The following is an 11,245-nucleotide window of genomic DNA, read 5'->3' on the forward strand; positions in this document are numbered from 1 at the left end:
ATCTTCCATTTTATAGCCCATAATAATAGTACAAAAGGCTGATTAAAGAGGGTACGAATGTAAAATTGTAGGTTTGGAATTCAGGGATGTTTCGGATGCAGATTTTTTTACATCCGCCGTCATGATTAGGTACTTAAAAAACATCATATTACATTTTAGTAATTTTTGTTTAAAAAAAACTAAACGTTTAGTATTTGAGCAAGAATATAGATGCGTTGTGTTTAATAAATAGTCACTTTTGGCTGACTTTGCTGGATCTAGACGATTTCGTTATAGTTAATGATGAAATTATCTAGTACTTACACCGCCGCTAAGACGTTCCTGTACCGACTTGTTCGACATCCACATTAAGTTCCGCATCGATGCGGATGCCGATATTCGCAACATCCCTGGTTTGGATACAGCCGAGGGATCTGTTTGGGAATGTCTGTTGTCTTTTCATAAAAACCTAAATAAATTGAATTGTCCATACAGCCAACGTGATCGCCTCGAAGAACTAATACGTGGGCTCACCCCGAACCGCACGGCCATCGGCGAGGCAATGGCGTGGTGCCTCGAGCACGCCGAGGCGGCCGGCGAGGTCACGCAATGCCTCGCCGAGTCGCTCGCCGGCGAGACCACCGCGCCGCACAAGCGGGTGGCCAGGCTGTACCTGCTGTCGGATATACTGCACAACGCTCAGGCCAAGCTGACTAATGCCAGCGCGTTTAGGAGCGCGTAAGTTCATTGTTGTATAAAAATTCGGTGATTCGTCTGCTTGTAAAAAACCGGCCAAGTGCGAGTCGGACTCGCGTTCCAAGGGCTCCGTACATGACACAATTTTAAACAATGTATTTTTTATGTGAAACGTGAGTGAAATGTCTTTAAAAAAACCCGTAGGGGTCGGGTCAAAATCTAAGTAATTAAGTCCGACTCACGCTTGACTGCACATTTCTAATAGGTTCATCTATCTATAGGTAAGGAACTATTTTGTGTATTTTTTTCAAAATTTTACATCCAGTAGTTTCGGAGATGAAGGGGGGGGGGGGGGAATGGTCGGACAGACAGACGCATGGTCCTATAAGGGTTCTAAGAAAGAAGCTAAAGATTCTATTTATTGACAGCATCCAATCCCGCCTGCTCGACATAATGCGCGACTGCCACGTGGCGTGGCTGCGCATGAGCTCGCGGCTGCAGCAGGAAGGGTTCCGAGCACGCGTCACCCGCATACTGCAGGCCTGGGCCGACTGGGCCGTGTACCCCGCCGACCTGCTGCTGGCGGCCAGCGACGCCTTCCGCGGACGGACCGACACGGACAAGGTACGTCACACACTGCCACGTGGCGTGGCTGCGCATGAGCTCGCGGCTGCAGCAGGACGGGTTCCGAGCACGCGTCACTCGCATACTGCAGGCCTGGGCCGACTGGGCCGTGTACCCCGCCGACCTGCTGCTGGCGGCCAGCGACGCCTTCCGCGGACGGACCGACACGGACAAGGTACGTTACACACTGCCACGTGGCGTGGCTGCGCATGAGTTCCCGGCTACAGCAGGAAGGGTTCCGAGCGCGCGTCACCCGCATACTGCAGGCCTGGGCCGACTGGGCCGTGTACCCCGCCGACCTGTTGCTGGCGGCCAGCGACGCCTTCCGCGGACGGACCGACACGGACAAGGTACGTCACACACTGCCACGTGGCGTGGCTGCGCATGAGCTCGCGGCTGCAGCAGGAAGGGTTCCGAGCACGCGTCACTCGCATACTGCAGGCCTGGGCCGACTGGGCCGTGTACCCCGCCGACCTGCTGCTGGCGGCCAGCGACGCCTTCCGCGGACGGACCGACACGGACAAGGTACGTTACACACTGCCACGTGGCGTGGCTGCGCATGAGTTCCCGGCTACAGCAGGAAGGGTTCCGAGCGCGCGTCACCCGCATACTGCAGGCCTGGGCCGACTGGGCCGTGTACCCCGCCGACCTGTTGCTGGCGGCCAGCGACGCCTTCCGCGGACGGACCGACACGGACAAGGTACGTCACACACTGCCACGTGGCGTGGCTGCGCATGAGCTCGCGGCTGCAGCAGGAAGGGTTCCGAGCACGCGTCACTCGCATACTGCAGGCCTGGGCCGACTGGGCCGTGTACCCCGCCGACCTGCTGCTGGCGGCCAGCGACGCCTTCCGCGGACGGACCGACACGGACAAGGTACGTTACACACTGCCACGTGGCGTGGCTGCGCATGAGTTCCCGGCTACAGCAGGAAGGGTTCCGAGCGCGCGTCACCCGCATACTGCAGGCCTGGGCCGACTGGGCCGTGTACCCCGCCGACCTGTTGCTGGCGGCCAGCGACGCCTTCCGCGGACGGACCGACACGGACAAGGTACGTCACACACTGTCACGTGGCGTGGCTGCGCATGAGCTCGCGGCTGCAGCAGGAAGGGTTCCGAGCACGCGTCACTCGCATACTGCAGGCCTGGGCCGACTGGGCCGTGTACCCCGCCGACCTGCTGCTGGCGGCCAGCGACGCCTTCCGCGGACGGACCGACACGGACAAGGTACGTCACACACTGCCACGTGGCGTGGCTGCGCATGAGCTCGCGGCTGCAGCAGGACGGGTTCCGAGCACGCGTCACTCGCATACTGCAGGCCTGGGCCGACTGGGCCGTGTACCCCGCCGACCTGCTGCTGGCGGCCAGCGACGCCTTCCGCGGACGGACCGACACCGACAAGGTATACAGAATAGAATAGTTTTTATTCGTAAGCACACAGATAATAGACATACATTAGAAAGAAGATAGTGAAATTAAAGTGTCTCGAAATGGCCCCATCTTAGCATATTACTGGCTGTGATATTTGAGAAAAGATACTCAGATTAATTAACAAGCACTTTATTATTTATATTAGTTTTTACATCCAGTCGGCCATTCATTTCCATACCTATCCACGAACGAAGAGCGAGACAACGCGGTGCGATAGAGAGCGCATATTAGGTTGCGTTCATTATGGATGCGTTCTCACACTGGTGACTTCCAGCGCTGACCTTCCGATGAGACCATCAAGTGAGATATAATCACGGAAGGTAACAGACAAAAGACAAAAAAAAACATACTTTTGCTTTGTTTAATCTATAGGGTCAGTATGGGTTCTTCAAAAAAGTAGTGTACAGGTTTTTAAAAGGTCGGCAACGCGCATATGTAACACTTCTGGAGTTGCAGGCGTCCATAGGCTAGAGAAACGGCTTATCATCAGGGAAGCCGCTTGTTTGCCATCGATGTGGTAAAAAAAATATATTTGTAATTCAGTATGTGTCTTAGTGATTTTTAGTATTTTTACTCAAACTGATAAACTTAGTCGACATGTCAACATATTTAAATTTAAATAAGATATAAAATGCGAAATATTCTAATTGTTTACTAATTTTTTAATAGAGTTATCTATCTTTTTCGTTAGTATTATTAAATAAATTGACTTTAAAGTTTATTTTTCTTGTTAATAGTCTATCTCACGTGTCTACATTAGACCTTTATAATTCTTAAAACCTGTATGATAAAAGGCCATTTTTGACCCTCTTCTTGTGTCATTTTGTGTGTGACCAGTTAGGTACGGCATTTACTAATACTTAGGGCATACTGAAATTTCCTGGAACTGGCCACTTAGAAAAAATAAGTCGTCTCATATATCAGAATCCAGAAACTTTCAGTATGGCCCACGTAATGTTAACGTATAGATATAGGGCCAATTGCACCAACCCACAGACAAAACATCCTCCAGACTGAGCATAGTCGCGCTACCCCCGCTGCCACGCATACGGTAACTTTACTCCATGTTCGAGTCGAAAGTGTCTTTGTGTGACGTCCGTGAACTCGTTCGTCGTTTGAACGGACCAATCACGGCACGGGACTTCGATCACCTCGTCCCGCGCACCCCCGCATTTTTGGCAGCATCGGTTGCATGAAATAATTGCTCTAAACTCCGTCTAGAGGATTCCTAGTCTATGCACCAACCACATTTGACAGAATGATCAACGTCCCCGCGCTTTACTATGAAACTTTCCATACATAAAAAAAATAGCAAACTCTTTAACGATACGAACAGTTTGGTGCAACCGACCCTTATTCTAAACACATGGTATTGTACAGGCGGAACTGGAGAACATAGACGGCGTGTCAGACCCGGGGTCGGGCGGGTCGTCGCCCGCATCCGGCGGCTCGTGGGCGGGCGGCGGCGCCGGGCCGCTCGACGGCGCCGCGCTGCGCCGCCTCGCCGCCGGCCGCCAGCCGCCGGTCAACGACATCGACGGCGTGCCGGGTAACATACGACTGTCTACTGAAAGACACACAGAACACCGCCTCTAGAAACCTAATATTGGCCATTTTGTTCGCGACGCAAATCACCAAACTGTGAGGCGCGGGAGGGGTGCTCCCGGCGTTGCGATTGGTCGTTCCAAACATGGCGCGCTGACACGTGTAAGCGTAGGGATGGGACATGTTCATTACTTGCAGTGGTACTGGTACCAATGGTACCGTAATCTATTGTGGTAAAATAATTGTTATCAATAAAGTCCACAGATTTATTACTTCAGAATATTCATACAATATAATACAATATAAAAAGAGTTCCCTTGCACTTCTTCAAAGTTCATCATCAGGTATCAGGTCCATCTCGTGACCTAACTGCTGACCTGGATTCTTAAAAAAAATTACATCATTCATTTATTATTCATAAATCAATCATAAATTTCAAAAATACACTTTGGTGGCAAACGCAGCCTATGGAAAGCGATTATCCATTAATTACGTCACACGAATTTCTAGGTTTTTTGACCCCTCCCCCTCCTTGTCACACTTGGTCACATTTTGCAAATCCCTCCCCACCTGGTGTGACGTCACATTTTAGGCAATATTATTTTCAACGAAATCGGCAACACCAACTCGGAATTATTTTTTGTATAATAAAATATTTTTGGTAAAAGAAATATTAGTAATTTTATAACACAAAATCATTTAGGAACGAAAATTACCTAAATTACCTTCCAAAACCTCATTTGACGTTGCGACGAATAAATAAATATAAATTAATTTTCGGTTTCTGATGAATAGTGTTGAGGTTAAAGTGACAATGTTTGTGACTCGCCCCTCCCCCATGTCACAACATGTCACATTTTCTTGACCCCCTCCCCCCCTAAACGTGTGACGTAATTAATGGATGACCCCAAACTATACTACTAACTAATGGCGCTTGCAACTCCTAGTTGTGTCACATGTCATGTCACATGGGCGTTGCTCTGAAAACCTGCTAAAATATGATTATTTTCTTATTTTGATGCTACCTCAATAATGGTACTATATACTAACTAAAAACTAAACTAACATACTACATATATCTACTAAGGTAAACTACCAAGTACCTAATTAAAACTGTAGATTCTACAGATCAATTTTATTTATTCTCAGTTAAAAATAAAAGAGAATCACAATTATCTTTTACATTTCTTAAAATGGTACAATATGGTACGAGCGAAAGCACGAAGTTACCGCAATTGACAAAACCATCACCGTCACATCACTAGTTGTTGACGTGAAAGGGATAGCACATTGCATTTTCAAGTTGACGGAAAAGGACGGGCTACTTCACTGCCGCTCAGTACAACCATATTGACCAGTATAAAATGAACCCCGCGGACAAGAAACAATTTTCAACAAAATAGTGAATTTGACTTAATTGCGGAATGTTATTCCATCTGTTTTATAACTGGAAGTCTTAGATGACTTGCCACACCATTTTACACTGCAAAATCCCATGATTTCCCAATGAGTTAAATAAGTTGCGATTTATTTTCGTAAACAAACGCACGCTGTTAACAGGTCGTGAATTTGGACGCAACTGATCGGAGCGGCGCGCGTGCAATATTTTATAAGCGCTATTGCTCCGATGAGTGGAGGCCGCGAGTCGTCCTATAAGCTATGTCTATAGGGGTTGGTCTGTGGAAACACATCTTCCTAACTTTTAACAAAAAAGAACTGACTTTACATTTTCATCAGATATTATATTATCTATACACACTATGTATTAACATTGTTCGGGTTTTTACAGAAAATTGTATAAACAGTGTAGTGTAGAACTGTAGATTTGCCTAATTAGGCGTTGCCACACCAATAGTTGTCTATCTATATAAGTATGTATTAGTTGTCTACGATAACATCTATTCATGACAAACATTAGGGTAGTATTCGATGCATCTCGAATACAACTTATTCCTTTCTTACTGTCGCACAGTGGAAGAAGAGGAAGACATCGACGGGATACCCCTCGAGGTGGAGAAGTCCCGGCCAGTGGGGGGCTTCATCCCCTCCAAGTGGGAGAGCGTGGAGCCCACGGACTCGTGGCCCGAGCCCGCGCAGCCCCCGCCGCCACCCTCCATCACTCCCACGCCACAACTCGACACGTACGTAGTGAAGGATTTTTTATACAAACTGTTTTGTTTTTTTTTTCTTTCAAAATGAACTTTTCTCGAAGAAATTCATAAGAAAATATAATCTATTGTTGATTCGGAACATTTTGAAAATATGGAGTCATTACTAGCTTGAACGTGAAACTTCTTGTACGAGTATGTTGGTCAATTAGAGATCATTTTCAAAATCAAATGTAACGATATGTTATAGCACTAACGCTTATAAGTTCTGCACCTATTTAGCCTACCCGAGAACGCGATTATTTAAGAGTATAAAAGACCTTACTTGAAAATTAGCTTTTTCTTGATTATCAAATAGTTTAGGCATGGTTTCTCAATATTTTAGCCTGATATTTAACACGAATTTATGGTCAAAGTCTACTAAACGCGCCGGTGAGCTTGGCAACTCTGGAAAGGCAGGTCGAGTTCCCGTCTTTTAGTCCTCAGCTTGAATGATATTTTAATGATTATAGCCCTACGACCACCAGTACCACTGCCAACACATCGATGTCTGAAGAACTTTCGCTAAAGCGGTCAGTACTGCGCGACATCGAGGTGAAAGTCCTGAAGTATGCCGACGAGCTTGAGGCCGGGCACCGTGCGCGCCGCCCCGGATTGACCCCGCAGCAGCAATTGCAGCACTACCGCCGGAAGCTCATCAAGAAGGTTGGCCTAGTTATTCTAACGATTTTTATATTATGGCCTATTCTAAGGGCTATTCTATCGTTAGCCATCGATTTTAGTGGCGGTACGGTACACTTTGAAACGTTGTAATGCATATACATATAAGTTTAGAATGCAAATTAAATTCTAGTTATCTGTAATTGGACTCTGTTTATGAAACACGTCATTTAATAGGTATGTATTATTTAAATAAGCAACACGACGTCCACCCGGGATGTTTACTGTTCGTTAGAATAAATTTTAATCTTTCCTATTACGGAATCTCATTAACTGATAAATATATAATGCTTTATGATTATAATGTCATAAACTGAGTTTATGACATTATAAATCTTTCTAACCTAAGCTTAACCGTTTTATACCATTGTTGTCGAGCCCCAAAATAGTACGCCGTAATGGCACATAAGGCGCGCGTTTGCATAATACGAAGAATGGCTTCTAGCTTACAATCACCGAATTCTTGTACAAAATATAGGATGATTCAGGAACAGCATGGTCCTAGCTCTGTGTACGTTACTTGTAATACTCATATATTGAAATGTTTTACAACATCCTATAATTTTAGGCGTCCCGGGAAGCGAAAGAGGCAGTAGAAGAATCATTAGAGTTGCCCTCGCCGAGACGGCGGCTCTCTCCCGAAGACGATACATACTCGTAAGTTGTTTCTTTCACAAATTGGTATAAAACCTGAATTATTTCATTAATTATCATTATAGTTCGTTTTTTTAGCATTAGATATAAGGTAAACAATCTTGATGTGTCTTTTAATTGAAAAACACATTTTAAAAATAAGTTACGGTAATTATGTATTATAACAATTATGAATCTAATACGATCATTTATATTCTTCTGCTTTCATAAGTGTGTCGCTTAGCTTCAAACTCGGGTAAATCCATTCGACCCTCTCAGCAAATATCTACCCTATTACCTTTTCCTAATGCCAAAATCGCATAAACTGACGGATGGATTTACCCGAGTTTGAAGTTAAGCGACTCAAGTAATAGTTACTGATTTTTAAAAAGCGTTTTTCAATTAAAAGACATGTCAAGATCGCTTACCTTCTTTCAAGTTCTTTATAATGCTAAAAAATACGAACTATAAGACTATAAGTTCATCTTTGGTTGTTTGGGTCAATTGGTGTTTTGTCTTAATATTCGCAATATGACGTTTTACAGGACTTCGTCGAAAAAGTCAAAGAAATCTCGCGATGCATCCCTCTCGCCACCTGTGAAGAGATCGCGCCACAGGTATGTTGTTTATTTGTAACCAACAAAATTTTTATCCCACTTTCTACATAAAATAATATTCTTATGCCTAATCAGGCATAGGCATATGTAATCTTTCACAGAAAAAGGTCAACGTCACACATGTTTCATTGTCATAATAAATATGTTATGTTCTAGGTTATGGTTATGGGTCAGTATAATAACAACAAAAAAGGTGTCTTTCAGTATTTAACAAATATTGTTTCTCATTCTTATTACTATCATATTAGGGAGCCTCCTGTTATTCTTAAGACGATCACGTGACTGAATCTCCGACGATGATATGATGGGCCGATGTGTTAAATCTTATTGTGTGATTATCTCATTTGCTCCCACTGTATTCTTAAGGGAAAAACTGCCAGAAAATATTGCACTAATGACTCCAATTTTTTTATGCATTATGAGCCAATCTAAAAATAAATGGTTAATCATGACCAACTCTGGCAGCATCGAGCTCATTCATTTATAGCACCTTTCACAATATGTAATTAATTACGTATTAAAATATACCAATTGTAAAATAACCCCATGTCTTCACCTATAAATGTATGTTATGAATAATAAATTTCATAATATTGTCTTCGGTTACCTCGATTAGTTACTCATGAAATAAAACTATTGAAACGGATTATATCGCGTTAACTGACAGATTGAAGTTATACTACATCCCGACGTTTCGAACCCTTTACAGCGTTCGTGTGGTCAACGGGTGACCACCAAGAATAACGGGTGAAACATCGGGTTGTAGTATGAATTAAATAAACGCGATATAATCCGTTTCAATAGTTTTATTTCATGAAAAAAAAACATTTTTCACGCCACCTATTCGGAAAAGAGCTTTTTCTTCCCTGCTAGGAGGGATCAAAGCGGCACTTTTCTGTTCAAGCACACTATTTTGAATTTTTATTGTACATTATTTTTTTAGCTTAAATAATCTGTTTAAGCATCACATTGTGTCAACATTAAGATTTTTTTTATTTTCCTCATAGTTGATGTGAAAAGCAGTATATGTGTCACACGGTATCAAAATTATTTCGTCTTGGGCGTTAACACTTGAATCCCTCATTACGCTCAGGATTCTACTTTAGCGCTTCATTCAGGATTCAATGTACGCCCTTAACGGAAATATATCATTTTGATCCCTTGTAACACAAACTACTATTGCCGCCTTCCGGTACAAATTCTATATATGCAACATTTGTTCCAGTGAGCGCAAGTCCCGTTCCCGCTCGCGAGACCGCGAGCGCTCGGGCGAGCGGCGCGAGCGAGAGCGAGAGCGCGAACATCGGCGGCGCCGCTCCCCCGCCACGCCGCCCGCGCACCACCATAGGAAACACGCCAAACACTCCAAATACAAATACTAGACGGTTACCATACTAGGCTAGCACGGTGACAGAAATCAAGGGGCCTAGCCAACTGACTGACAATGGGTTTTAGAAAATTGCCAATCATAATTTAGATGTATCGAAATAACCACGTGACTTTCGGTTCGATGTGTCATCCCGATAGTTCTGCTTTTCGATTGGCGGCGGCGCCAAACGACTGTCTTAGCCACCACGACCACGGGGTGTCTAGTAAAATTACTTGACTACTTTGAAAACATCTCAAAGATGCGGTAACTCTATACAACTACTCGTACATAGTAGTACTCTTTTTTATTTTGGTTGACAGTGCTAAATGTAAGTCTACCAAAGTAGTATACAATTAAGTATGTATGTACATTGTAAAAGTTGTACTATTGATAATGATAGGCTCTGAGCTGTTATTGAGTTTACGACCTAAGAACGCACTGTGTTTGTAAATAGAATTAAGATGAATTAAAGTAACAAATCGTGTAAGTGATTTATGTTTCCACCTATATCAAATGCCACCAATATCTTTGCATTTTTGATTCAAAGCCGTGAATTTTACTATACCGTAGCGTACTTTGCATTGCTTGGTTTTAACACCAATGTCTATTTTATATAAAACTTAGCAAACCTTTGTTAAATTTTGTCCCTTTTGAACAAACACAAATGTCGAAATTACGATAAAGACAAACGACTAAGGGCAAGTTGCACCAACCACATTTGACAGGCTGATCAACGTCACTCAGCAGTGAACTATGAAACTTCCCATACAATAAAATTTAACGAACGTTTTGACGGTCACGGGCGGTTTGGTGCAACTGGCACTTACAAGGGCTTGTTAGACTTAATAGGCGTTTATGAATTACACGCTACTAAGTTTAAGAATGTGAATGTGTGTGTGAATGATATTTATGTGCGATATGTCAAGGTACTGTAACCACTTTTGTGCTTACATTGTAATTTGTAAAGGTTAACCTTTACAAATTACAATGTATTATAATTATGTAATTTATGTGACGTTCCACAGCAAAAGGTACCTTATGGCGACTGGCGCTTACGACGCATAGCACCGCTATAATATTGGAGCGGCGTTAATAATAGCGTAAGCGCCAACCGCCATAAGGTACCTTTACCCGTGAGATGTCACAAATGAAATTACAATTTATGATTGTAATAAATTTTTATTTAAATAAACATTTTAATTTCATTGCAGTTTACTCATTTCACCCAATACAAACATAATTCGAAAAAATTTACAAAAATCATTTAATCACAAATCAATAAAATATTTCTAAATGATTTATACAATTCGATCACACTGTCTAATATTTTTGAGGCTAAACAATTTTACTCGTAAAAATTCGTTTAAAGTAGAGAGCTTAAAGTAAAATAAAAGATCCATGAAAACTGAGCAAACCATGATTGTTTTCTAAAATTACGCAAATATCTTGAAGCACTAGCACACTAGGTATCGCAACAAAACAAATATCAAATGAGCTCACTAAAGGTAGATATATACTTAGGTAC

The 11,245-nt window shown here is 43.3% G+C and overlaps 1 protein-coding gene across 1 annotated transcript in view; it reads left to right on the forward strand.

Annotated features, from left to right (window-relative positions):
• The window catches only part of LOC134680459 (U2 snRNP-associated SURP motif-containing protein), a 29,693-nt gene extending 18,768 nt beyond the window's left edge, over nt 1–10,925 (forward strand). Inside the window, exons 12-26 of the mRNA XM_063539589.1 lie at nt 475–717; nt 1,104–1,359; nt 1,391–1,474; nt 1,527–1,649; nt 1,702–1,824; nt 1,877–1,999; nt 2,052–2,174; nt 2,227–2,349; nt 2,409–2,699; nt 4,109–4,277; nt 6,246–6,444; nt 6,894–7,086; nt 7,670–7,758; nt 8,280–8,351; nt 9,577–10,925. Coding sequence (XP_063395659.1) covers nt 475–717; nt 1,104–1,359; nt 1,391–1,474; nt 1,527–1,649; nt 1,702–1,824; nt 1,877–1,999; nt 2,052–2,174; nt 2,227–2,349; nt 2,409–2,699; nt 4,109–4,277; nt 6,246–6,444; nt 6,894–7,086; nt 7,670–7,758; nt 8,280–8,351; nt 9,577–9,733 — 2,368 coding nt within the window. The 3' untranslated portion in view covers nt 9,734–10,925. The remainder of the gene's footprint in view (nt 1–474; nt 718–1,103; nt 1,360–1,390; nt 1,475–1,526; nt 1,650–1,701; nt 1,825–1,876; nt 2,000–2,051; nt 2,175–2,226; nt 2,350–2,408; nt 2,700–4,108; nt 4,278–6,245; nt 6,445–6,893; nt 7,087–7,669; nt 7,759–8,279; nt 8,352–9,576) is intronic.
• Nucleotides 10,926–11,245: the final 320 nt, after the last annotated feature.

The sequence above is a fragment of the Cydia fagiglandana genome, chromosome 3, assembly GCF_963556715.1.
Source record: "Cydia fagiglandana chromosome 3, ilCydFagi1.1, whole genome shotgun sequence".
Classification (NCBI taxonomy): Eukaryota; Metazoa; Arthropoda; class Insecta; order Lepidoptera; family Tortricidae; genus Cydia; species Cydia fagiglandana.